Source organism: Salarias fasciatus, chromosome 9 (assembly GCF_902148845.1).
Source record: "Salarias fasciatus chromosome 9, fSalaFa1.1, whole genome shotgun sequence".
NCBI classification, from domain to species: domain Eukaryota; kingdom Metazoa; phylum Chordata; class Actinopteri; order Blenniiformes; family Blenniidae; genus Salarias; species Salarias fasciatus.
In genome coordinates, this window is record NC_043753.1 from 16,031,306 (window position 1) to 16,058,845 (window position 27,540).

Consider the following 27,540-nt stretch of genomic DNA (forward strand, 5'->3'; position numbering starts at 1 on the left):
ACCGCTGACCTGACAAAGCCCCCAATGGGTTTTTGTGTTCACGGCTTTTTGTGTTCACGGAAGTTGTGATATGATCAGGCTGAACTGAAAAGGGCGACTTTGACTCGTCACTGTAAAATACATTGAGCATCTTAAATCATATGGGAGTTTAAAAATACTATCTGCCACTTATTTTTGTGGCATATGCCAGTTGGTGCTACAAGCTCATGGCCCTTACAGATGGCAGGTCATGGATGGTTTGGTCGGAGATACTGCTGTTCACTACAGGGACCCTGACACCTGCAGAATTCCTTCTCACCGCAGATTTTTTACCATTTTTATTGCATTAATGTAGACTTCAGCCCGCGGCATGCCAATGAAAGAGGAAGCGCGTCGGTTCCTGTGTGGCTCTTCTTCAGGTTTACAATGCAATGAAGAACAGTATTTATGTGGATCACCACCACTCAGCCAACAAGCCGAGGCTGTCTTGGCCCGGGCGGTGTGTGCAGCCATTTGTCTTTGAAGTAGGCCAACTAAACAGGACACATTTCTCAGTCGGTGTTGAATCATCTTTCCTGTACCTGGAGAAACCACAGAACAAAGAAGCTGAAATGACTGCTAAAACCAACAGATACCAACTACTAGTGGCATATCTTTTGAATGATTAAATTAATTTTCTTTCTTAAAGCATGTCGTGAATTGAAATTATATTTCATTGATTAATAACGCTAGTAGCGTTAAACAAAGTCACCTTTTCATCTAAATGTAACGCGTGCAAATGTATATGTTTCACACAAAATTCTTTAACGTGAGTGGATTAAAGATTGGATTTAGTAAGAGACTTATTCTTGCATTTAAAATTCGTGGCTTAAATACCCAGAGGTAAAAACTGAACTTGTTTTGATGCTTTCTCAGCAGGTTTGTTTCCACTTCATGTCATATGTTATTCACTTAAAGGAGGAGAGCTTTACTGTTCACTGACTCCTCTCAGGCAAATCTGTTCAAGGCCAAACCTGTAGAGCTGATGTTCAGAAGTAGGTAAGCTGCAGGCGGAGCGCTTTTCAGGAAATTCCTGTTCTGAATGTGACATGTGAACAACTGTTTCATTAGAGCACCGCATAACCTGTCACTGGCAGGAACTCCTCGGAAAAGAAATCCACTGAAAGCCACATGGACAGAATATGAGTCATGCCAAAGCAAGCAGAGGAATGTGGCTGCGGGAGATTAATATGCGGCTCTCTTCAACCTGCCGCCACTGCTGCAGAGCTCAATCAAGTGCCGCACAAAGTGGAGCCCCGCTAAAGGCATATTGTTATTGACTCTTTGAATTTAGCATATGAAAGGACTCTGCTAATGTTGGAGCCGGTGGATTTGCCACATCATGACGTGGTGCTCAGCCGCTGCCAAAACGCTGACATGGAGCACTGACTGAGGCTCCAGGTTCGCTGAATGAAGACAATTGAATCCTGCTCAACATGGAAAGTTACTTAAGTTCGGTTTCAGAGAAAATTGTGCAGCAATGCAAGAAGTTTTCAGAGAGGCTTCTTTTAGAATTCTCCATAAACCCAGTTTTATGCCACCAGTGTGGCTTGCTGCAGTCCCTCCTATGCTCCGCCTTTACTTTCCTCCTCCAAATTCACTTGGCATTCCCCACTGGCCTTTAGCATAGTTGGCACCAGCTTTCCTCTCGTTCATCCACCTCCCTGTTCTCTCCCTCATCTTTTCTTTACTCGCTCATCTTCTCCTTTGGTCTCAAAGCTCTGGCTCTGCGCAGGGGAACAGTGAGGCTGTGAAAGGTGATTTCCCTGGATGAAGCAGAGTTAAAAAGAGCGATGGGAAACTGTTTGAATTTCGTATACTCTCAGCTTTTCTTTAAAACCGTAAATGAGGAAGAAGTTTGACCCCTACACCACGTAGCTGAAATTCTGATTTTTCTCCGCTGACGAGCTCCTCGGGGCTCCCTCCCGTCGGTCATTACCGCTCACTTATTCCCGTCCATTTGTATAAACCGTCCCTCTGTGGACATGCTCTGTTCAAACCAGGCCAACAGGTGTCATTTGTCTGGGCTTTCCCATGCAAAATGAAACCCTCAGGATTGTTAAGGTGTCAGTCAATGTCGCCACACTGAACCAGCCTAATGAGGCATGAAGAGTTCAATCAGATGATTCTCAAAGAGGCTGACAAGCCTGGCATTTAGTGATCCGCCGAAGCCCACATCATGCTGCGTGAGCGCTTGGCTCCACTTAAAGACCTTTTCCTGGTGCTACCTCAGCCTGAAGGATGATCTGTGAAAGTGTTTACGGTGCACTATTCGCTCCGGGCTTTGCTCATGTTAATTGTCAGTTTTCCCTTGAAAGATTTGGACATCTCTCGCAAACTGCTATTTTTCAGACTGAAAAGATAAATAAGTCACACGGTAAATGAGATACAGTGGCCAGAAATCAATTTTCCCACTTCCGTGTTCCTGTTTTTTTTTTTTTTTTTTTTTACATTTTGTGGATTTTTTTCCGGTTTGGAGGCCAGGCTTGGTTAACAACAGCTGCCTGTTTTCAGTGAAATTATGTTCAGTAGCATCAGGAAGTTGGCTTCACACTGAGTGTAATGTCTTCATCCATCTTTTTTTTCTTCCCAGTCTGTTGAAGAAAAGCAAATTAGCACATACCTTAAAATGTCAAACTTCTTCTCCAATCTTCTAAAGATGAGGTTGGTTCTCTAACTTCCTGCCTCCAGCTGAGGAAAGACGTGAGGTGCGGCGTATCATCCGTTTGATGACTTTCTTGTGTAATCACAGGTTCATTTGCTGCCTCATTAGGACAACATTTATGCCTAATTTAGTCTTGGTCTTATATTCACTTACTCTGCTTCCCTTGACTCCTTCCTCATTTTCACCTGTCACTTCTCGTCGCTCCCTCCGTTTCCCCCCTCAAGCCGTTTTCTGACGGCGAGATGAAAACCGGCGCAGAGGCAGTGAGAGCGGAGGGGAACCGTGTGTGAAGGAGGAACAGAGGAGAGGAAAGGAATCAAACGGGCTGCCTTTTCTCAATGAGCTTCAAAGAGCTGTCACACCGGAGATGCGAGGCGGCGCTGCTCTTACTCGCTCACTCTCCGCCAATTCATTGACTCCTATGGCCGCATGAAACAGCACTATCTCACACACACATACATCCAGGACGCCATTCCCACCTTTCTGCATCTGTCCTCTCTCTCTCTCGCTCTCTTTCTTTTTTATTTTTTTCTGGGTTTGTGTCGTTTTCCGCTGTGCACCATCACTGAACCCGTTGAACTCGCCGTCTCTCTCTCTCTCTCTCCCTCTCTCCCTCTCTCCCTCCTCTCGCTCTGCCTCCCTCCGTCTCGCTCGTCTCTCCGTCTCTGCAATAACACCGTCTAGTCTCAGGTGGCCCATCATCGTCGGCTTCCCCTGGGCGATGCGGCGAGCGCGCGGCTGCACGCTGCAGGCGAGGACATCCTGAAATGATTGAGCAAATAAATATCTTTGCACCCCCCCCCCCCCCCCCCCCCCACCCCTCCCCCCACCCCCCTCCTCGGCCTGGCGCAGTCTTTAAAATGCAATCAATTTAATCCTGGAATTGTCTTGAGCAGTTTCTGAACCTTAAAGGGGCCGTTTCCGGCTTTTGTTTTCATGCACCGCGTCTGAGGGTGTGTGTGTGTGTGTGTGTGTGTGTGTGTGTTGGAGAGGCAGGGACACAGACAGTGCAGCACTGTGATGTTTGTGTCGGGGTATCACTGCACCATAATACAGCTTGTCAGTCAAGTGGCGCTTCTTTTGATTCGCCGCTTTGTCCCCCCGTTCACCAGGGCAGCCCAATTTTCTGTCATAACCGATGCAAAAAGCGGACCTCTTTTCAGAGGGACGCTCTTTATTCTTTGGAACGCGACACAAAGGAAGCGGTACACTGACAGCAGTCTGACTTGTCAGCCGGAGCGCTCCTTTATGCCGGCCCGCGGAGCCACAGTGACCCGTCCTCTTTGGAGGCGTCCTCTTATCAGAGCTGCGCCGGTTCTCCATTCAGGGACGACAAAGACCACAGTTTGACTTTTCACCTCAGATGTTAACCTGCACTCTTATTGTTCGGGCAGCTTTCTGCAGAGTTTCAAAAAAACGGAGCTGAGTTGGTTTTAACTGCGAGCTGAATTTGAATGGATTCACCTGGACGCCAAATATGGAGACGATATAATGAAGTCAGAGCTGGGAGCCGTTTAATCTCTGCACAAATAAATGTGTGACTCACTCTCTCTGTGGCTAAGCTAATTTTAAAGCGTCTCATTTTCTGATTACGAGGTCTCAACTTTGTATTGAGATTAAATTTATTGGGATAGATAATCTAAAAACTGTCTCCACTTTAATTCGAAATCATTGAACCGTGTCCCAAAAAAAATTGTCCTTTGAATTCAAGTGTTTTATCAGTCTTTAAAAGGTATAAACTTTAAAGAGCAGTGTGTGAATTATTTATGAGGGGTGGATTTACCCAGAATGCATTCTTGATTTTTTTGTTTTAACCTTTGGTCACTGGTTTGTTTTGGCATCACCAAATTAAAATGTCAACATGGTGATAATATTCTCTTCATTATAATCATTCTTCTGCCCGGAAGTTCAAAAAAATCTTATTGTGTGCGATGGTAATTCAAACAATACAAGTTTGCACATAAAATATCTTCTGCCAGTCCACACAGGAAGTGTGTGTGTTTGTAAAGAGAGATTTGGTTTAGAAAAGGCTTAGCGAATAATGGAAGCTGCCCCAAGGCATTGTTTTTTCCTTTCAGGAGCATGAACATAATTTACAACTCATGAACTGTTTACTTAACCCGACATTTTTCAAATAGAGCCATTACGTGATGGTTTCCCTCTTATGCAGCGCTAAACGATCTCGGCTGCTGGAAGAAAAAATAAAGTCTGGTTTAATAAGTTTCATCAACCACATGTTTGTTTGTTTGTTTTCCAGGCTCCGTGCTGGATGTGATCAAGCATATCATCTCACGAGGCGAGCACAAGACGGGCGTCCTGGACGAGGCCAGCATAGCCACCGTGTTGAAAGACGTGCTGGAGGGCCTGGAGTACCTACACAAGAACGGGCAGATCCACAGGTAAGGCGACTGATCACCCTCCACACCGGCACCTTAGTAACCCTGAATCTGAGCTTCCTGATGTGAATATGTCTGTCTTTGACCTCAGCGGTAATTATAGTGAATATTTTGTGTGTGAACTTTTTCTGACCGCAATTATTCAAATGTAAAACACGCAAGGTTACAGGCTGCCAATGAAGAGCAGAGCTGTATATATTCAGCGGCTTAAAGAATGCATTTACGTTGTATTGAAAAATGGTTTTGAGTCTCAAGATGCACATTTTAGAATATTGGATGACGTTCATACATGAAGCAAATGCCGTCTGTCAGTAGATTATAACATTACAGTGACTAATAATGTCATTATGTTTTCCTGCTTTCTTCATTTTACATCTAATTGGCTGAAAGAATGAAGCCACTTTGGATTCATTCATATTCTCAGCACGTGGTTTGATTGAAAGTCCAGAGCATGGAAGTGGTTGGCGTTCCTCATCGTATCGGACAGATGACTGCGCCAAAGAATCTTTCTGACAGCTGCTTTCAGTTGTAAAGGTCAGGGCCGACACTGGCTCTGTACATACATGAAGCCGCATACTTCACTGTCTGTGACAAATGCTCCCAAAGACGAGGCGGCCGTGATGGGTTTATAGCTTCCACTGAAAGACTTGTCATGGATGAAAATCAGTCCGCTCGTTTTCTTTCTAGATTATAAATCACTTTTAAAAGCTGCATATAGAGGAGAAATGTTGCAGGAGTTTAAGATTATAAACTGAAAGACATGTGAAAGTAGCCAACACGTCCATGCTGATAACATTAGTTACTTTATTAGTATGCGTAAGAGAAGTGTGTTCATGGTTGATTTGCATGCCACAGGAAATCCTGAAAGCTCTCCTTTAAGCCAGTTCAAGACTCTTAAGTCCTCCTGAACATAGGAAGTTGCAACAAATTGTAAGCCGTCATGATGCTTCCCATGTATTTAATATTCCTCTCTCACTTTTTCGTGTGCCTGTGTTCTCCCTGCGGCTCATGCATGAGCCTGGGTCAGGCTACATGTGTAAATAATGCATTGTTTCTCGACTTGGTTAAGTGCTGGGCTGCTTTCAGAGCAGCTCAGCTCCGACAGTCAGAGGGAGAATATATTGACCCAGCGTGCTGATGAGGAATGTATTGTCATCAGATGATTATAGCAGAAGATTATAACATCAGCTCATTAGGCTGTGAATCGGAAAACTGCTGCGTCCTACGCAGACTATAAGAAGAGATGTGAGGAATTAGTGTAAACACTGTTTAAATTAGTTGGTTAATTAAAAGGAGAATCCACTGCAGCGAGCGTCTGCAGCATCTACTCTACTTCCAGCACAATGTGACAGGGTTTTCGTTCAGTGCCAGGAAGAGGGAAATGTTTTTCCTCTCTTAAACCTGTCTTTAGCACCGTGCCCGGTCTGAGGAGGCATCAGGGATTTGTGAATAGATCATTCTTCACATCGGTCCGTCCCCAGTGGTGAAGAGCGCTGACATGCTGAGAGCGGAGGGCTCTCCGTCAGTTGTCGGGTGTCTGCTGATGTAAATATGCACATATGGCCGTGTGTGTGTGTGTTCGCCCCGTGTAAGCTGGATCATATGAGTCTGAGCCTCAGGCCAGGGGTGAGCAGAGAGTCAAGGGGGCGAGGCTATGTAAGGGAGGGAGGGAGGGAACTATCACATGAGACGTTCCATCCAGCCAAAGACGGTCAGAAAGCAATTAGAGTCCTGCAGCCTGGGCTCTCGGCTGGGCCGGAGACATTTACCACGAGACGGTGAACTGCTCCGCCTTCTCATTCACGGCGGCTCGGAAAGTCCGTGATTCAGCAGTGACGCTAGTCCTCTAACTTCAACAGCAGGTAGACGCCATACACACAAGAGGAGAGGATTATTTAATGAACAGTTTGCTACTAAATGAAATAAAATCAGACATCAGCGATGTTACAGTCGACAGTCGACAAAATTGAAAATAATACATGCAGAATCATGGATAAAAAAGAAATCTGGAAGTCGAGGACAGATAATTTGATGGCCCAGAGGAACTTAGTGGAATCAAAGTGTGGAGAGCAGGTATTTCATCCCCCCCAGGAGGCCCTGGAGGCAGCTAATAAACCCTCTTTTACGGCTCTGTTTGGGCCACTGTGAGCCTGGCACCGGGATGTAATGTCATAGGAGGTGAGGCGGCGGAGCAGCGTGGCTGAGGAGCCGCGAGATGAAAACGATAAATCTTCATGACAGCTTCATACCGAGGCCGTTTCCACCTGGCCACCGACCGGCTATCGTTTCAGCCGGTTGTAAATATGAGCGGACCGCACGCATCTCCGTCACTTTCCAGTGTGTTGAGGTTGCAACGGCACCTCTGAGTTTCAGGCTTCATTTTTGAACTTGGCTTGAAAGTGCCCTGACAAACACAAACAAACAAACACAATGTGCTTGTTATTCTTCAGGCTCAAGCCCACCTGCTAATATAACATATGGCTGGATAACAACTAGGAGCTGGGACTTTTCTTTTCTTTTTTTTTTTTTGCCCGTCTGCTACACTATTTCTTTGAACTTGTATGGTGCATTGTGTCACCACCTCCTCCTCCTCCCTCCTCCTCTTCCTCTCCTGTGAATGTTAATGACTGTCTGCACTCTGCAGCCTTTTTCTCAGAGCATTACAGTCTGCTGCAGTGAACCACAGCCTCTATGGATCGTGAATGAGTGCAGAAGGTGCAATCACATCAAGCCTCCTCATAAATGTGTTGTCTTTTATCACAGTTGAGCTTAATGAAGTGAAAATCTTCTCTGAGGAAATAGGAGTGCATTGAATTTGCTTTCAATGCTGCAACAAGTACATTTCGTATAGCATGTAAAGCACTGAAATAACCCCTGGAGGATGTGATGGCTGTGATCCAAAACTTTACTCTCTTCATTTAGATAAAAGTAAATTCAATTAGTGGTTATCTTTTGAAGTCTCTGACCCTACAGAGGCACGGACGTATTTATGAATGAGATTCCCATATAATGTGCCCACGGTCTTCTTCTGTTGCAACTAATGTGGCTGCAGGACTGTCAGAGATCATCAGTCCGGAAATGTGTCAATTAATTGTTTTGAAATATTGAACAGATGATTATTACTCTCTATCTAATCCTATCAGTACGTGCAAGGATTCACTTGTGCAACGTAATATGAAAGAATTTGCATCCAGAGCAGCCTTCACTACCAGGTTAGGCTGATTTGGAGAACTCACTGGAATGACCACATTGTGTCGAGACGACTAAGAGCCAGCAGTAACCTAAATATTTGTGTCAATATCGGACTACTGCATGCATAAGAGCATCTCCTGCTGCATCGCAGTCTGAAGCAGATCGGCGATAACAGCAGGAGACTGCAAAGGCGACACACACCGGCTAGCAACAGGAAGCTGAGGCTGTAATTCAAATATGCTCAACAAACAAGGGCAGAAGAACACCGAGGGAAAGGTGAATGGTCTCGTTTGTGATGCAACAGCTGTATAGCGGAGTCAACATTTGCTGTAATCAACTTGCGAGTATTAATTTATTACTGTTACACCTATGTGAATATGGAGGATAGCCTCAATTCACACTGCAAGAAACGAAGACAGTGTAATATGGGACCAGCGAGGTGTGGCTGACGATATGTCTAATGATCGCGTCAAGGATTAAGGTTGAGAGTTTCCTCAAACAAGGTCCTCACATGGCTTCAAGCTCTTGAACCTGTTTAATATTGACTTTTGTTGGGCTAAAATCATCGAAATAGCTTTCTCCTTCTTCTCTTACAGCTGGTCGGCATTCTGCTGTGTTTCTGAGAATATGAGCACTTGGTCTGCTTCTGATTCTTGGAAAAAAATGTAGCGAGATGATGAGTTAGCAGAACCGTGTGTTCAACCGTCCTGAACTGAACTCCTAATGCAGGAATACTGGGCGTCATTAGCTTGGGCTACATGCTGAGCTTCAAGCAGCAGCAGACCTGACTGGGACCCCTGTGGGAAGGGCAGCGGTTGTGTAAATGAGTATTTTGGGATAGCCCCAATACTTGCCTTTCAGCTTCAAGCGGTCCGCTCCGCTCCTCCCCTTCCAACCCATAAAAAGCAACGCCTCCAATCACCAGGCGTGATTTATCTCCGTTGTACAGACGAACAGAGCGGAGACTCGAAGAACTGAGCGCAAGAAACTGTAATATTACGTGACCCGATACGTCAGGGCGGCGAAGTGACAGCGGGACAAGGCGGGGAGCCGCCGAGCGCAGATTGCAGACACTTCCACCGGTGGTTCTTCAGCGCCAGCAGCGGAGGCTGTCTTGTTCATTTTCCTCCACTCCTTCTCTTCCTCTCAAGTGTGACAGTTACATAATTGAACTGGTCTGGACGTCGATGCACATCAAACTTTTGCCGTCAGGAGCTCACAAGCAGCTCGCTTCACCCAAACTGCTACATGGAGCCACTTTTCTGAAAGAGGGCATTGATACGGTCTGCTCTGAGTTGTACGCTGTGGATAGTTTTCTTATCGCTGCTCCCATTTCGACCTGCAGTGGGATTTCCCACCTTTTGCTTTCAATCTGTGGTCCTAATCTGTCACATATGCAGTCTCCATTCTTCTGGGACCAATGTTCGCCCCCCTCCCTCTCTGGGATCTGCTGCAGTTTATTGGAGCTCCATCAGCCTTAAAAGTGGCCTCTACACTCAAGTCTTCATCCACCTTTAGGAAAAGAACCTGTGGATCTCCTCAGCTCAGATTTTTGGAAGGCTGTCTCTAAAGTATAAAGGATATTAAGCTAAATGTTTTGCACCAATTTAAAGTAATTTCTTGACTGGACTCATTAAGCTGCTGTCATTCTTGCAAACTTTTTACTGTAGTGCCTCCATGTGGTAGAAAAGAGAACTGCTGACTTCTTCATGCAGCATTTCTCTTTCATCTGTCTGGCTTCAGCGCTTCTTTAAGAGAATCCTCTTGCTAATTGGAGCAGATGTGTTGGATGTTGTTCAGAGTGGAGAGACTCAACTCAGTGTCCATGCTGATTTGTTTATCTCCTAATTATCCGTCTTTAAAGCGAGCATTAATTTCAGTTTGCTGACCAACCGTTAAAAAACTGCCCGGCGCCCTTTGCAGCTCTCCTGCTATCCTGGAAGTCCGATGTGACGACAGCTGCTGCTGGCTGGAGGGATGGCAGTAATAGCTGTGTGTGGCAGACAGGCAGGCAGCTGAACAATCCTCTTATCACCACCAGGGGAGGCTGAGCAGGGATGATCAAATTAACTGCAGACTGTGTGTGTCTGTAATGACGTCTTAAAGGGCAAACATTAAAGTATGAAAAGATGAGAGGTGGTTGTTGCTCTAAGATGACAATGTTGACAAATCATAGGTGCACACCTTTGTGAAAGGCTGAAAAATGAAATATTTTACATTATTCTTAATGTATTTTTCTGTTCATGCTTGTCGATGGATCTGTGCATCAATCATTCTGGGCTTCGCCTGATGTGTGTGTGACACTTGTCTGATGTACAAATTGTCTTCTTGTCTTCCTCAGAGATCTGAAGGCTGGAAATATTCTCCTCGGGGACGATGGTTCAGTGCAAATTGCAGGTACTTACCTCCGAGGACCCGCCAGCTTTCATCAGCTGTCACTAATGACCCAGATTAGTTGTGTGGGAGCGGCTGGCTTCCTTTAGCTTTGCTGAGCCTCAGTCTCTGTTACACAGCCGGCCCAGTGTAGTCTGTGGCGTAAAACCGCTCTGTGGACAGTAACCTCATTGACATCTCGGTGTCCGTTGTGTGTGTGTTTGTGTTTTAGACTTTGGCGTCAGTGCCTTTCTAGCTACAGGTGGTGACATGACTCGGAATAAAGTACGCAAGACCTTTGTGGGAACACCGTGCTGGATGGCCCCAGAGGTCATGGAGCAGGTTGGTCTCGTGTGGAACAAAGCCAAAGCACACTCATATGCTCGTTTTGTAAAATCTGTGCTTTGTGGCGATGCCTTAAAGATTTGGAACATCAGTAAACACACCACAAAGTCATGAAAGAGCTGCAGGTATTCACTAGTCCACAGTGACGTTAGTCAAAAGCACATTGGCACTCAAAGTAATACTGTAAAAATGTTCCTTGAACTCATTCAACTCAGTTTAATTGCTGGTAAAGAACATTCAGCTTTAAGTTTGTGCCTTATCCCTGTTATAGTACAGGACTGTACACTTCATTGTCCAAATGGGGATAATCCTTTTTGTTCAGTGTGAGTGCAGTTAAAATGTCAAAGTAGATTTCATTCATAACAGCATAACTTGTACAGAAGACTTCAAGATGCATCTGGCAAAGCAAAACAAAACCAAAAAAGACCAAATATTTCAGCAAATATGCTTAAAAACTAAACTGATTTTGAGCACCTCAGTGTCTGGACATGTAACTAATGTTAAAGTCAGTTTATTATGATATTAGAAATGGATTTTGTCATTTTCCACTATTTTAAGCAAGTAAATTTCAGAAACCGTCAGTATGTAAAGGTGTAATGTTGATGTTTTTCCTCTTCAGGTGAGGGGTTATGATTTCAAAGCGGATATTTGGAGCTTTGGGATCACGGCCATCGAACTGGCAACGGGAGCCGCACCTTATCACAAATACCCACCAATGAAGGTGAGACGGTCCGGCGCACAGCTGATAAACGAGGCTGAAATGACGGCAGCGGGTGAGCGACGCTGACCGGGCGCGGCCGCGTCGATAAAGAGAGTGATGTGATGTCTGCAGGTTTTGATGCTGACGCTCCAGAACGATCCGCCGTCTCTGGAGACCGGCATCACAGACAAGGAGATGGTGAAGAAATACGGCAAATCCTTCAAGAAGATGATCTCCCTGTGTCTACAAAAGGACCCGGAGAAAAGGTGTTTTTACTCTTTATATTCTATCGAATCTGTGGTTTCTGAATCTCAGCTGTGAGCTGCAGTGTCGTTGTAACAAGCGCAGCCGTTACAGAGTTATAGACTGGCGCTTTACAGTCAGTCGGGCTGAGTCACACTGCTCAGCATCTAATAAAAAAAACAGAAAGATAAGCAGCGTATAATTGCTTTCACTGTCCGGAGCGTAGTCACTTTGTTCCGCCATGCTTCGCCAGGCTTTGTAAAACAGATGCTCTGCAGTATCCCCACACTTGTGTATCACCAGTTAATTTACAGCTAAATGAACAGAGCTAATGCAGTGTCATTCTGACCTTTTTTTTTTTGTCTACCCAGGCCAACGTCTTCAGAGCTGTTGAAGCATAAATTCTTTCAGAAAGCAAAGGTAGGTGGTTGAACTCCCTCCGGACTCCAGTGAGTCAGCATCGTTGCTGCAGCAGCAGGTTGACGAGTGAAAGTCTGCGCCGGCAGAAGGGATGTTGTCTGGACGGTCCCGCTGTGGCCTTAAATTAGAATTTAGTATCTCTTTATGACTGCAGAAAGACAGTTTAATGCCCTTGAAACCTGAGTCGCCCTAAAGAAGAGTCTGCCGCCTCTTCCTGAGACGACGGCGTGATTATGGGCACTTCTCAGCGTGTTCGGTTTATCTGCCTGAAGCGGCGGTCACTGCAGCATTCCTCTCTCATTATCGGCCGTTTAGAGTTGTTTCTAACAAAAGAGGGGATCCGCAGTCCAACTCCAGCCTCTGGCTGCTTCGCGCCACAGCGGCAGGAACAACGAGAGTGCTGGCTCAACAAGTCGCATCAGGGTTGCTGGATCAGATCCTTCAGCTGCAGCAATGCCCAGTGTGCACAGCAGGGGGCGTGCATTGTCATCTTAAAACAGCTGCACTGCTGCTGCTCCAGAAACTCTGATCTTGAGTGAGAAAGAAGGAATGTCTGTCAGACAGTCACATAGTAACTCATTCACTGTTTTTACAAAATCTGCTTTATTATTGCGGATGGCTGCAAGAAATAAGTACTAATTCCAGAATAAAAGACCAAAATGTACAATTTTCAAGCTTTTCCATGGAGTAATAACAAGTGCTGGCTCCACACATACCAGCATGCGTTCACCTGCCAGCAGGAAGTTGTGCACTTTGATCTCAGCTCAGCCCGACTGCCTTGTTTTGATTGCCCTCATGCGGTCAGCAAGTTACTGTCCTGTTATTGAGTTGAGTTGCATAATCCTGAACGTCACAGGGGTTTTCAGCTAAATCTGATTTGATAATTTGATGAGCGCGATGAGGCGCTCTCTGTTGGTAAATTGCATAACCCTGAACATTTATCCCCCCCCCCCTCACTTGCAGAACCATGAGTATTTACACGAGAAGTTACTTCAGAGGGCGCCCACAATAACAGAGAGGTCGAGAAAGGTGAGACGGCGAAGCTTTAAAAAAAAAAAATGCACAGCTAAGTTGTGAGACGGCCTCACTTGACCTGACGTGCGCGCCCCAGGTGCGTCGGGTGCCGGGTTCAAGCGGCCGGTTGCACAAAACGGAAGACGGCGAGTGGGAATGGAGCGACGACGAGCTGGATGAGGAAAGCGAGGAAGGCAAAGCGGCCGTCGCCGCCCTCAGGGTGAGCCGGACCCGCCGGTTCTCCGTTCCTGTGAAACACATTAACACACGTCACACGTCTCTCAGTCTTTGTACTTTGTTAATATTGTCATTCTCATGTCCGTGCAGTAGCATGTCTGTCCATTGTGTCTCCACTGAGTCTCCCTCTGTGTGTGTCTGTGTGTGTGTGTGTGTGTGTTCTGTCTGACGGCCAAGGAGCAGCAGGGGAAGCCTGTTAGCGCCCCGAGGCGACAAGTGCGCTTCTCCCTCCCACTCGAGCTGCCTTCGTCCAGGGTTGTTCACTTGCCACCGTAATACAGATGGCGTTCCCTTAACAAGGAAAAGACTCTCACGTGTCGGGCGGCGGCGCGCGTGACGCAGTGCGAGGACAGATAACCTGCAGACAGTGGGCGGGGCGGCGGGGGCTTCAAACACACACACACACACACACACACACACACACACACGCACACGTGCATTAGAGAAGTCAGCCCAGTTATAATGAATTAGTCATTTCTGTGGGCAACTTTTCAAACATTGTCAGTGTTTTTCAACAGAAGGAAGCAAAATGTAGAAAATGAAAAATAAATCAGTGAAGTTTGACAGAGCTTATGATGTTTTGATTTGATAAGCTTTCTTTAAGAGAACATTACTGAGTTAAATGAGTGAGAGTTGTTTTTCCTGGAAGCCATCTGTATTTCATTTCTTATTCTAAATCGCTTTTATTTTACACTGACCGAATCACGTTTAATGAAAACAAGGCGAGCCACTTCGGCCTCGTCGGTGATCCGTGCACTAATCAGTCATTTCCTCACCACGTCTCTGCTTCTTTATTCTCTCCCGCCGCTTTGTGAAATGTTGGCAAACTGAACTTCTTAACGTCGGGTTGAATATGGGGTTATTGAGCCCCATGAATAAAACCCGACGCTAAACGCCGGAGTCTGGGTCCTCAGGAGGGATCTGAGCCGAGGTTTTCCCTCCCGTCAGCTCAGACGTCTCATTACGTCCCGCCAAGCGAGTCAGTTTGTCTACATTCTGCTGTTTCTGCTCACCTCTGCGTTCCTCATAGCTGGATTTAGAGCTGTTTTTTTTTTTTTTGTTTTTTTTTTGGTTCTTCCTTTTCTTGCAGATTCATCAAATTAATGGGACTTTCACCTGATTTTACACCGACTTTTACTGCTTTTCTGCTTTTCAACCACTAAAAATGAACGCGCAGATATAGAATATGTGTTGTCACTCGTTTACAGCCAGATGCCAGGTCTTATCCCCGGAAACCTTCTCTGACTATTTTTAATAGATGCAGTGTCTGTCGATGAATTATTTTAATATTTTATAGGAGTCAACAGTTGTTCCATAGTCATTAGAATAAAAAGTCTTTATATTTTGTCTGCAACGATTATTTCCTTGATAGTTTGACACTTCATCGGTTTAAGTTAAACAAGTGTGTGTTTTATGAATGATTATTAGTTTTTTTTTTTTTAATCAAGAAAAGGCCCATCCCGCTCCTCAGTTCCTCACTCAACTCACAGATAAACACTGTATCCTGAGGAAATCTTCCAGTTCACGTCTTTCTGTCGGTTTAGTAATCATCAGATCGCACCAGCATCTCGACATGTGACACTTCCGATTCCGAAACTCATCGGGAAAATAGAGGAAAGTAAACGAGTGAGCCGTCATGTAATCAGTTTAATTTGCTCTCTGTGTGTTCTTTACGTCTCCTGCTGGTTTTGCTTCGCCGAAGCCGTCACAGTGAAGTCTTTCTGTCATTCTTACCTTCTTTCCTTGTTTTCCTGCACAGTCACCCAGAGTGAAGGAGGGACCACAGAATTCAGAGGTGAGTGTAAAAAGACAGAGTTTTCATTTACGGTAGCACTTACGTCGTTCATTTAGTGTTTATGTAGAAACGGCACGAATTCCCCCTTCAGGTTTTCCAGACTCCTGAACCTTTAAGCAGTCAACTGCAGCCGACAGCTGCCGGTCAGGCTGAACTACCTCAGGCCTCAGGCCAGCTCCTCCTGCAGCCCACGCCGGCCGGCGCTCAGCCCGCCGCCCAGGCTGCGTCCCCGACACCCGGCGCGCCTCTTCCTCCCCCCGCTGCCGCTGCTGCTCCCACTGCGGTCAGTCTGCGCGGCTCCGCCACGCTTTTTTAATAACTTCAACCAGCAAATCAACCTGCAGTCAAATGAATCATTTTGTGTGTGTGTGTGTGTGTGTGTGTGTGTGTGTCCAGATTCCGGCCGCCTCCTGCGACGTTCAGGCTCCCATAAACCTGGTATTAAGGTTAAGGTGAGCTGATTTCACGTAATCTCTTCACCAGGTCTTTATCTTATGTAATGTCCTTCAAACGGAGTCACGGCGTTGGTTTTTACAGCTCGCCGCGATACACTTTGCTCCTCGTAGCTGCTGATTCATCTTGTTATTGTTTTATCCCCTCAGAAATTTAAAGAAGGAGCTGAACGACATCCGCTTTGAATTCATGCCAGGGAGAGGTTCGTGTTTTTTTTTCTCAATGCTCTGTCGGTACCTCAGGTTTTGAATTTGTCGATGTAACGATGTTGATAATTTGTTTGAGAACTGAAACTATTGAGCACAGGGGAGCTTTAATGCTTCAGATAGTCTGGAGCCAGAACAGTAAAAAAGTGCTGAAACAAGTTGGTGTGCAGTTTGTGTGACTCTTGTTGTTGTTTTTCTCCAGACACAGCGGACGGCGTGTCCCAGGAGCTGGTCTCTGCAGGCCTGGTGGACGGGAGGGACTTAGTAATAGGTCAGTCATTAAACAACAAAACAAAACAATCCTCATCCTGGATATTTATTCCAACATTACAGATGATCTCTTCTTTTTTCCATTGCATTTTACACTGACAATAAATGACATGACACAGTAGCAACCTTTCCGAAGCTTCTCTGAGAAGAACGTGTCAGGAATGTTTCAGGAGTAAAGACGAATTGTTACGGAGTTAAACGTTAACAGATGAAGTTTCCAACGGTTTCTGCACAAATGAACATCCAGATGATCTCCAGCGCTCCGATTGCACATCTCATACTGACACAAAGTAATAATTGAAGAAGCTTCACAGACTAGAATTATTTTCTTCGTGTTTGAGAATAATTTAACTGGCCGAAGAAACCAAGCTCACTTTTTTACATTTGAATACAAAATTATGAGGTGTTTTTAAAGTGAGTATATTTCTTTGAAAATCAACCAACTAATAGTTAAAAACGTAATTTCTCGACCTGGTAAAGGGCTTCGGGTCACTTACTGCAGACTTTGCTCATTTTGGTTTTGCTGACATGAGCTGATTTCAAACTGCAGGACCCGAACGTCCATTCATCCAGCTAATGACAGGATACAAACAGCAGATCAATCATTGCACAATTCCTCATATGTCACATTTCATTCACATATATTCACTTTTTTTTTTTTTTTTTTTTTAAATTTTCAGTTGCTGCAAATTTGCAGAAAATCGTTGATGGACCTCAGCTCGGTAAAAGTGTCACTTTTAAACTGGTGAGTTTTCCCTCTTCAATCAGGTCTTTCCAGTGTTTTGTTAGTCCTACTAAACGAGGAAAATAAACTATTTTTTATTGTATTTGTTTATCATTCTGGTTGATTTAATCATAAAATCAACCAAATTCAATCTGTTTCAGTAAAAGTGAACCTTAATTTCTGGAGATATGCCTCTGTTTGATTTAATATTAAAGTCATTATTAATTGATCTTCCTCTGATATGACCACCATGAAAAATAGCATTCTGGCTGCTTTAATGAATTCCTCTCTCCATTTTTCTTTTCCCCCCTGGCAGGCTTCGGGAATCGAGGCATCCGAAATACCAGACGACGTGAAGCTGATGGGCTTTGCTCAGCTCAGCATCAGTCCTCCGTAAACCGTTGTTCTACCTGGGACCGTGACTTGCCTAAAAAATGTGAAAACTGAAAAAAAAAAAAAAGAAAAACTAGTTTAATGCATTTTTTTTTCTTTCCATGGCTGTAAAGAAACCACTACTGCCAAAGAAAACAGTACCATTTTGTCACCCATAGGATTATACAATGCCGCCTCGCGGTCCGCTGAAGTATCAGAAACCAACAGTATGAGAGTGACGGGAGAAAAAACAAAAACGTTTACAGTGTTTATGTAGAAGGACGCAAGCATCTACAGCAGACTGTTTGAATTTGTTTTGTCCCGCTCTGGGCTCCCTCATTCTGTTCATTTTCTCTTTATAATATGTGACGCATTTGCACAATCTGAACTTAACTCCCTTGAATAAGTGTAACGATTGCCTTATACCCATCAGAACTACTGAATGCACGTTGTGAAACGCGTTGTCGGAGGTGCACAGAATGTGGTTTTGAAGCTGATGTCAATACTTTTTACTTTATCTGGATTCGGGGGCTGGAAGCAAAAAAAAAAAAAAATAGAAGAAATATTAGCAGCGGAGGAAATGCCAAAGCAGGAGTATGAGGTTAGTTTTAGTTCTCTGTAAGCAGGGAAATTGCACAAAAGAGTGAAGCTAACTTGTTAGCGTACTATTATCTCACTGATAATAAAGGTTTGATAGCTTTCCAAAACATCAAATATTGGCACAAACGATTAGACTCACCAAACGGATATTAACTGTTTGTACGAGATATTAAAATTGAAGGAGCGTTCATGTAGCTGGGAATTCGAAAGGAAATTCCCACCTTGCAGTTGGAATTGTCACATAAACTGCAGGAAAGAGAAAAACATTTAAGGTCAAACTTATGTACAGGATGTTTTTTTTTTTTTTTTAAATCCGCAGCTAGTTACATTGACTAGATAAATAAATTCATGCTGCTTTTCAGCTTAACTGTGCTGCAGAGTGAGGAAGTGATCGGCGCCGTATTGAGAAACGTTCTCTGAGCTTTCAGAAAAGTCCCCAGTTTTCTGAACTCCCACTTCTCAGTGGGATTTGTTTACGCTACATTAAATGTTACACACTTATTTAAAAAAAGAAGAAAAAAAAAAGGTGTTTTTCATTTCTGAGGTTACTGAAGTCAAAACGAACCAACGCAGCTTAAAACTCGTCTTTCCTCCAGATGTGATTAGAAAGGAGTCGATGAGTAAAAGGTTTTCGCACCAGCTGGAACCACACGGTGAATGGATTTAACTTATATTACGCCTTTGTCCTTTTTCCTTTCTTTCTTTTTCTTCAACTGCTTGAGCAGCCGCAAGGCGCTTTTCGTTGATAACGGCGTTCACGCACCGCTGGAGGCGCTCAGTCCCTCCACTGAGGAGAGTTTGGGGGTCGACCTGCTCTGCCGACTGAGCCACATTGGCCCCGGTGTGAGCAGGTGTGTGTGTGTGTGTGTGTGTGTGAGACGGAGTTTCAGATGTTCCTAAAGGAAAAGGACTTCAGTGCGTCTCTGTTTATGTGGATGAAACATCAGTACTTGATTTAACCTCTAGTGTGTAAATAAGGACACTTGGCTTTGATTTGTTTTTATACAGGGTGTTTCACTTTAGGCCTTTTTTTTTTTTTTTTTTTTTTTCCTGACACGATTGTGAGTCGCCTCGCCGCGTGAAGAGAGACGGCGGCGGCGACGACTCTGCAGACTCTAGCTTTGAACCCCCTCGTTTCGCCGACACGCTCGACGCTCATTTACCGTTTTTAATGATCCCCGGTCTTCATCTGTTGCCTTTGAAGCGTTCAGATGCGCCACAGCTGTTCCCATCCACTGATCAATCCGTGACCCCCTCCAAATTCTGAGCTAACGATCAATAACAAACTCTCAAATGACGCCCAGGCGGAGGCTGTTTACACTAGATTTAGTCTGTAGCCACATCTGCAGGTGTACAGCTGCTTTCAGCCGCTCAAAAAGAGGACGTTTCAGCCGTGATTGTAAAACACTTTGAATGATCTGAGATGTACTTCGGGTACGGACGGAGGGAGTCCGCCATCTTGCCCGTCTGCCGCATCCTTTCGGTTACGTTTGATGTGTTCGCGCATCGACCACGTGGCGAATCCGAAACGCCGGCGAAGTTTCACTATTTAATTTGGTGATGTGCTAATGTAGTAACCCTCCAAATGCCATACTGAATGAAATTAAATGCATTGTTTGCTTGCAGATTAAATATTAAGAGGAAATCTTTGTATTTTGACTATAAACATGTTAAACTTAACTCTCGCCTTAAATTGAAAATGACCAAGTGTTTGTTTGTTTTTTGTTTCTTTTCTTTTTTTTTTTGACATTATGTCTTGGTTTTGATTCAGATTTTCAGTGTCTTTGAAAATGTAGTTCTTGTTAAATGAAATAAAGGTATACAGGTGTGTGGAGCCACAACACGACGGGCTCTGAGGTTTCCAGTATTTAGTGCCATTCTCCTGCTGCTGACTGCAGGTTCAGTGTGTGTGAGAGAGTGTGTGTGTGTCTGAAGTTTTCATGGGTTTCTCTTCTGTCCTGCTTCTCCTCGGTCTAACGCCGCTGTAGCAACTGAACAAACGGCCAAACGCTCGTCCGTTCAGGCAATAACCAGCCAGCGCTGTAATATATCTGAATTTTCCACCTGTTTTTCTTTCTCATCTGCTCTATTTTCAATTTCTTTCTTTCTTTCTTTCTTTCTTTTTTGGAGTTGAAAGCATGTTTCTGTCAATTATTTTTAATCAATAAAGAATGAGCATATCGGCCTCCTCCTCCTGTGATTTTGAATGAGACACTAACACGTCACCTGGAGATCTTCCGGCCCTCGCTCTTCCTTCTTCTCTCCTGCTGTATCTCTCCGCTGGAAAATTACATTTAATAACCTTTTAAGCGGGTTAGATAAAACATGTTTGCTCTTTTATCTTTATTGTCTGCCATAAGTGACTGAACAAGGCTGCTCCAGAATATTAGTGTAGATCTAAAATTCCCATTTATTATGTAGACGTCTGATGTGAATACTGTATTTTCACCACAGTAATCAATGCTTCCTGACAGTGTTTGGTAACATCTTTCCTTCATATCAGAGATTTGGAGTTCACTGCCAGCAGGGATCGAACTACCAACTCATAAAATCACCTGATATAACGACGCCACATGTCCTCCGAAGTGATCAGGAGTTTATATTTGAATGTGGAAAACCGGCCGACTTCATTTACAGCGGGCTATTTAGTGAACATTTTATGATGAGCATCTGTAAACCAGAGGTGCGAGTTGATCAGATATCCTCTGGATGGTCTACTGAATGTTTGCAGCTCCTTGTTTTTATGTGGCAAATCAGAAAAGAGCTGCTATTTTGTGGATTGATTCAGTGTATCCATAATGAAAACATACAGACTTTTATCAGATAGAATCTCGATAATCTGTTTTCATGTGATTTAGTCCATTTAGTGCGAAGCTTCGATTCCTTGACAGATGTCAGCTGCCGGTATTCCTTGGTTGTCTGTTAGCAATTGGACAGGCTATAAACGCGCCATGATTGTCAGCTTAAACATTAACTCGCAGGACAAGAGTCGAGCTGAGCTGTGCTTAAAGCCAAATCTTCCTCACATGTTACACAACCGCCTCCAGCAGTCAAGATGAGCGACTTCGGGCAGATCCTGAAGGAGATCGGCTCGTTTGGATTATTCCAGAAGCGTCTGGTGGCGATTTTGTTCATCCCCAGCATATTTGTGGCGTTTGATGTGATCGGCCAGGTGTTCACGGCACTGAGCTTCCCTCATCACTGCAACACGGACTGGATCCTGGAGCGAGGACCCAACCTGACCCGGGAGAGACAGAAGAACCTGACGATCCCGGTGAGGCAGGATGGAAGCTTTGAGAGCTGCAAGATGTTCTCTCCCGTGGATCTGGATTTAGAAACTATTGAAAAGTATGGGCTTAACGACACAACAGGATGTAAGAATGGATCAGATTTTGACAAATCCCAAAGTGCCTCCAGTATTGTGACTGACGTAAGAGAAGCTCATTTCTCCCGCAAAAGTCTCCTGTCTTGTTATCGTCCCTAGTAGTTGAAAATGTGGTGTTTTCTCGGCTGGTTTTTCTATCGTCAGTTCGACCTGGTGTGTGAGGAAAGCAGCCTGATCGAGGCGTCGCAGTCCATCTACATGGCCGGGCTTCTGGTGGGAGCCTTGGTGATGGGCCAGATGGCCGACAGGTTCGGAAGGCTGCTCTAATTCTAATGATTAATGACCAGCGCACACAGAGATTTTCCGTTTCATCTCTTCCACATTGAGATGTTTGCATTCTGTCCGCCTGTCATCTTATTTTGTCCACAACACAAGAAGGATCTGCCGTTAGGAACGTGGCTTTCTGAAAGCGAATCTTTTCTTCTCTGCAGATTTGGCCGGCGCTTTGTGGTCCTGCTGTCCTTACTGATGCTGCTCCTGTGTGGAGTGGGCATCGCTTTCTCACCCAACATCTACGTCTATATAGTCATCAAAAGTATCGGTGGCATCTCCATTTCAGGCATCATCGGCAATGTTTTTGTGATAGGTACGTGCGACAGCTGGATTTAGCGCCTCTGTGTCTTTATCGCAGGAAGTGAAATTTCAAAGTGAAAAATGCCATTTAACCAAACAAACATAGAGCTAACTGAATGTTGTTTGATTTGGGGGAGAGTCTGTCACGCTTTCTTGAATCCCCCCACCCGCCTCACGACGGCTTCATCAAACGTTCCAGCAGCTGCTCCTCGTCTCAGTCTGGGTTCAGCTCTGACTCTTCTCCTCACCTGATTGTTCCTCCTTGTTTGAGTTGTCATTTTTCGTCCTTTATCTTTGAGTCCTGCTTGTTTGTCTTTAGCAGATGTTCTGGCCTTTCCAGGCTTTTGCCTCCTGCCTTCCACTTTGTGGATTTGTTTCTATACAAACTTTCCAGTGGTGCAAGATTTATTGGCAGGAAGCATAGAAAAGAAACCATCTTCCAAACATTTACTGTGCATATGAAATAAAAAAGTTGGATATTGTAAAATTTGTTTCCATATGATTTTAAAATGGAAAGAAGGACATTTGTTTCTATTTTTTTTTTAGAAATAGTGCTGCATGTTTGCAACATATTGTTTCCCTGATTTGCTGTTTTGAAGGAGGAGAATGGAGCGACTCCTCCAAATTCGCTCACTGCACCATCCTCTGCCAGTCCTCCTTCCCGGTTGGACTCATGATTTTGCCCGGATTAGCCTATTTGATTCCCAACTGGAGGATCCTGCAGATGGTTCTCTTCAGCCCTCTTCTGATTGTGCTTGGAATCTACTTCTGGTCAGCGCACGTCGCTCATTGAACCTCCCTCATTTTTCACCCAATATATAAAGCTAATTTTGCTAGTTTGACTGTGTGTCGATCAGGATCCTCCCAGAGTCGGCTCGGTGGCTCATTACCCGGAGGAGGAAGGACGAGGCCATCAGGTTGATCCGGAAAACAGCCAAAATAAATGGGAGAGACGTCCCAGAGGACCTGCTGGATAAGGTGAGAATCACTGAACACACGTCAACCAAACAATGGATTTCTCACCCAAAAGTGTTGCTTGAATTGTTCAGCTGGAGTATGATGGTACAACCAAAGGTGGAAACCTACTGGACATCTTCAGGAAGTCTTATCTGAGAAAACGTGCTCTCATAATGAGCTTCGTCTGGTGAGTCTTGACGTCAACCTCAACGATTTGCACCATCATCCCCGCGGAGCGACTGGAATCTTCGCTCTCTCTACAGGTTTGGGACCAGTCTGACGTACTACGGCCTGAGCCTGAACGTGGGAAGCTTTGGTCTGGATATTTACGTCACGCAGGTCATCTTTGGGTTAGTTGAGATACCCGCTCGTCTGGGATCCTTGCCTTGCCTCCAGTACTTTGGGAGGAGACCGTGTCAAGCAGGGGTGCTTTTCCTCGGAGGTGTTTGTTGTCTGGTGATCATCGCCATTCCAAAAGGTAATTTCATATCTGGGCATTTGGTACTTGGGAATATTTTTAATGTTATTTAAAAAAAAAAAAAAAAATTTAACTTTTCCTTGTTTGTTAGATCTTCCGATCGTGGTAACGGTCATCGCTGTAGTGGGAAAATTTGCTGCCACAAGCAGCTTCTCCATTATCTATGTTTACACTGCTGAATTATACCCTACTGTTATAAGGTGAGGAATTATATTCGTCAGGGTTGTTTCAGATTAGATGCCATCAGATTGATGATGAGTGTGTCGCCTGCAGGCAGAACGGCGTGGGTCTGAACGCCATGTTTGCTCGTGTGGCGGGAATCCTCGCCCCGCTGATCAAGCTCCTGGGCGTCTACCATCACTCCATTCCCATGGTGATTTATGGCACCGTCCCGGTCGTCGCTGGCGGTCTGTGCTTACTGCTGCCTGAAACTCGCAATGCTGAACTTCAGGAATTTGCAGAAGCGACGTGAGTGTTTGATCCCATATAGAGTACAAAACGTAAAGTCAAAGGAATTTCATGTAAACTGTCAGTTTACTTTTGTATTTTCAGAGAACCTCAGGATGACTCTGCCGACAAAGGATCACTTTTTATGGAAGACAAAGAAGGGAAGAGCACGAAATTCTAATAAATATGGTCACATTGTTCTATGTAAGTTCATCAAAAGAAGACAGCTTTTTCTTCGCTATGGTAATATTTTTTGTATATTGTTTCCTGAGAGGCAGTTTCAGCTGAGTTTTGTGAGTATATGGTTGTGAGCTGTGAATTAAAGCAGAATGCTGTGTTATATAGATCATTCAAACTGTGCCAATGTCACATATCGGGTTAGGTTGAACCGTTTCGATCTGTAGAAACGTACCGATTTAAAATTCAAAAACGTCGACAGGTGGACGGATGATCAGGCTGCTAACTGGAAACTTGACAGATGAGTTATCGAAGACCTGTTGTCCTGATTTGAAAGAGCTCACTTAACCGCAGTGGTAACAGTAATCTGCACAACACATGACTTCTGGAGCCTGGATGTTAAACCGGTCCGCAGGTCGAGAGTCCACTGCAGGGAAAAGGAAGAGATGCAAAATCATCATCCACACACTTATTGACATCGTAAGATCATTTAGAGTCACCCATTAACCCAACAAGCTTTGGAGTGACGAAGATAAATCAACCACGTCTGCCGCTTTATTTTTAAAATCCATAGTTTTGATGATGTGTACAAAGTTGCGTTCTGCTTTAAAATTAGAATTGTATACTGTATATAAAGTTATTATACTGTATATGTATATTGCTTTTCTTTTTATAAATAGTTTGAAAGTGCAGTTTTATAGAAATCCTTTTGTATTTATTAACATCTTTGTCTTAGGAGAGATCGTTTTGCTTCTTCTGTTATGCTGCTCTGCCCTCGTGTGATTCACCGGCGCTTCTCTCACTGCAGCTTCTCTTCTCGTGTTCACATCTGGTGTTGTACTTTAAACATGCAACACCGAGGTGTGATTTTTAAATACATTTCAATCCCATTGTACTGAAAGTAAATATGTGACACACTCCTGTTTTTCTCACAATAAACGGAACAGTTTTTCACACGCAGTGTTTTGGTTCCATAAAGAAATCACTATGAAGACTTGAACCCTGTCATTTTATAGCTTTAGAGTTACACAAATTTGTGGAGAATTAATACTTAAAACTTATTGATTTGAAAGTGTTTACATCTCATCTTGTGAAAATATGACTATTGCTATTCAAGTGTTCATTTTCTGATGTGAAACTGAAATACGGACTCATTTCTGATGTACATTTTGACTTTTTTAGTCTTATTTCAAACATGATAAGCAAATTATACATAAAATAGATATTATTTGAACAAAAACATTTCTATATCCGTTATTCAATACCACAACCTAAATAGTTTTAGCTTAAAAAACTTCTGCAATAATCAAATCTCACTCTGATATTCCAGCTGACTCGATAATTTTTTTATTGAACCTTAAAGTCATGCTCTGTTTCTCTTCCTGATCTCAGATTTCTGCATGCAGCTGGTATATTGTTGAATGATTCACTCTCTTATCTATCGGCGGATTACCGGGGCACAAAAAGATTACGATGTGCCTCATTTAGTGAGTTGTCATGAATGAGTAACGATTTCAGAAGACAGACGAGAGTCTGATTTTATTACAGGCCACGACGTCGGTTCACCAAGAAGACTTCAGTTTTTCATTTGTTTTTGGCAAAAGCCAAATTCTTCAGGAAGGTTTGACACTTTGTTATTACATTGAGAAAAAAAAAAGTAATTTCAGTGCAAGTTTATAGATGAGCAATTCACTTTCAGTGATGATGATTAAAGAATGATCAATTGCTGTGAAAGGAAATCAATGAGAAAAGCATAATTATAAATAGAAATGTGTCGTCTAAAAAGCCACTGATTGAGCTGTGGTGCTTAAAGATATATTAAGTTTCTTTTTCAAAAAAAAAAAAGCCATTGTATTTTCACTGTCCTTAATGTGTGTGTGTTGTGTGTATTCATGTGTTTGTTGTGTCAGCCTATTTGTAGATTTACAAGCCTATCAAAGCAATGTGATTGCTAGTTTAAACATTTACAAGAGAACCAAGTGTACTCTTGATATCTAACACCCCCCTCAAACCAAATCAATGTGTTTTACAGGGTACATCCTGAGTCCCTCCACAAACAAAGATGAGCAACTTTGTGCAAATCCTGCGGGGCATCGGGGAGTTCGGCTCCTTTCAGAAGCGGCTCGTTGCCGCCGTGTTCGTACCAAACGTTTTCACTGCGTTTGACGTGCTCTGCCAGGTGTTCACGGGACTGAGATTCCCACATCACTGCAACACGGACTGGATCCTGGAGCGAGGCCCCAACCTGACCCAGGAGAGACGGAAGAACCTGACGATCCCAGTGAGCCAGGATGGAAGCTTTGAGAGCTGCGAGATGTTCTCCCCTGTGGACCTGGACTTAGAAACTATTGAAAAATATGGGCTTAACGACACAACGGGATGTACGAATGGATCGACTTTTGAGGCACCTGAAGGCACCTCCAGCTTTGTGGCAGATGTGAGAGACTCTTTCTATATTGCATGATAGTGAGTCGAGGTTATCTATTACAAACGAGGGCGATTCCCACTTCATGAACCTGTCAGATCACGATGAAGAAGATCTGAAGCTGACTTGTTCTCTCTGTCCTCGGCCCTGCTTCTGTCTCCAGTTTGATCTGGTGTGTGCCAGGAGCAGTCTGCCCGATGTGTCCCAGTCCATCTACATGGTCGGCCTTCTGGTTGGAGCCTTTGTGATGGGGCAGGCGGCCGACAGGTACAGATCACTGCATGGATCACAATTTACTGTAAATGCAAAGTGAAAGAAAGAAGATATAGAGTATATAGAGAGGACTTGCATGAAGCATTTCCTGCTTATAAAGCCATATAAAAACATTAATTTGTGATCTTCTGTCTCGGCAGGTTGGGCCGACGCTTTGTGGTCCTGCTTTCAGTTCTCCTGCTCCTGCTGTTTGGTGTCGGCGCTGCTTTCTCACCCAACATCTACGTTTATATAGTGATCAAGTTTTTAGGAGGCATCTCAATGTCAGGCATCAAGTTTAATGCGTTTGTCATCGGTAGGTATTGTGTTCCCATTGCACCATTTGTCTGGCAACTGGCAGATATGTAGTAGAGGGAAATGAAGTAATGAGTTACTTTGATAGAGGAAAATGCATGAGTGCAGAGAGCCTCTTCTGAAATAATAAGAATGTGAAGGATGGGTGAAGCTTTGTCTTTAGTGCTGCAATATGTTTCAGCTGCAAATGTCTTCATAGACATTCTCCATAAATAAATGTATTGGAGTGATAACAAGTGCCAGAGTTACATTGCAGATATTTCCCGCTGTGATTTAAGTCTCGTATCCGTACTTTTTCATGTTAGGGATATGAACCAGTCAGACATCATCCTTTTTGTCTGTCTTTCTGATTGGAAGCTGGGGAATGGACCGATTCTTGCAGGTTTGCTTTTTGCTCCACGATCTGCCACACTGCCTTCCCTCTGGGACTGATGCTGATGTCCGGCCTGGCCTATTGGATCAGAAACTGGAGGACTCTGCAGATGGTTCTCTTCGGCCCTCTGGTCCT

At 44.2% G+C, this 27,540-nt stretch overlaps 2 protein-coding genes across 4 annotated transcripts in view; both read left to right on the top strand.

Moving 5' to 3' along the window:
* The window catches only part of oxsr1b (oxidative stress responsive kinase 1b), a 36,110-nt gene extending 15,902 nt beyond the window's left edge, over window positions 1–20,208 (top strand). Inside the window, exons 4-19 of one of the 3 annotated variants that reach the window (XM_030099824.1) lie at window positions 4,941–5,082; window positions 10,613–10,668; window positions 10,877–10,986; window positions 11,609–11,710; window positions 11,822–11,955; window positions 12,304–12,352; window positions 13,316–13,381; window positions 13,464–13,586; window positions 13,781–13,858; window positions 15,363–15,398; window positions 15,490–15,681; window positions 15,795–15,850; window positions 16,001–16,053; window positions 16,260–16,328; window positions 17,008–17,072; window positions 17,368–20,208. In XM_030099824.1, the coding sequence (XP_029955684.1) occupies window positions 4,941–5,082; window positions 10,613–10,668; window positions 10,877–10,986; window positions 11,609–11,710; window positions 11,822–11,955; window positions 12,304–12,352; window positions 13,316–13,381; window positions 13,464–13,586; window positions 13,781–13,858; window positions 15,363–15,398; window positions 15,490–15,681; window positions 15,795–15,850; window positions 16,001–16,053; window positions 16,260–16,328; window positions 17,008–17,072; window positions 17,368–17,448 (1,412 nt within the window). In that variant the 3' untranslated portion in view covers window positions 17,449–20,208. The remainder of the gene's footprint in view (window positions 1–4,940; window positions 5,083–10,612; window positions 10,669–10,876; window positions 10,987–11,608; window positions 11,711–11,821; window positions 11,956–12,303; window positions 12,353–13,315; window positions 13,382–13,463; window positions 13,587–13,780; window positions 13,859–15,362; window positions 15,399–15,489; window positions 15,682–15,794; window positions 15,851–16,000; window positions 16,054–16,259; window positions 16,329–17,007; window positions 17,073–17,367) is intronic. The other 2 variants (XM_030099825.1, XM_030099826.1) reach the window with 2 other exon arrangements.
* Window positions 20,209–20,933: 725 nt separating this feature from the next.
* LOC115394389 (solute carrier family 22 member 13-like) lies at window positions 20,934–24,963 on the top strand. The gene is made up of 10 exons (XM_030099694.1): window positions 20,934–21,453; window positions 21,553–21,656; window positions 21,840–21,994; window positions 22,581–22,752; window positions 22,839–22,959; window positions 23,031–23,125; window positions 23,202–23,416; window positions 23,508–23,616; window positions 23,690–23,884; window positions 23,969–24,963. The coding sequence occupies exons 1-10, from the start codon at window positions 21,079–21,081 to the stop codon at window positions 24,042–24,044; spliced, it is 1,617 nt and encodes a 538-aa protein (XP_029955554.1). The 5' UTR covers window positions 20,934–21,078; the 3' UTR covers window positions 24,045–24,963.
* The last annotated feature ends 2,577 nt before the right edge of the window (window positions 24,964–27,540 follow it).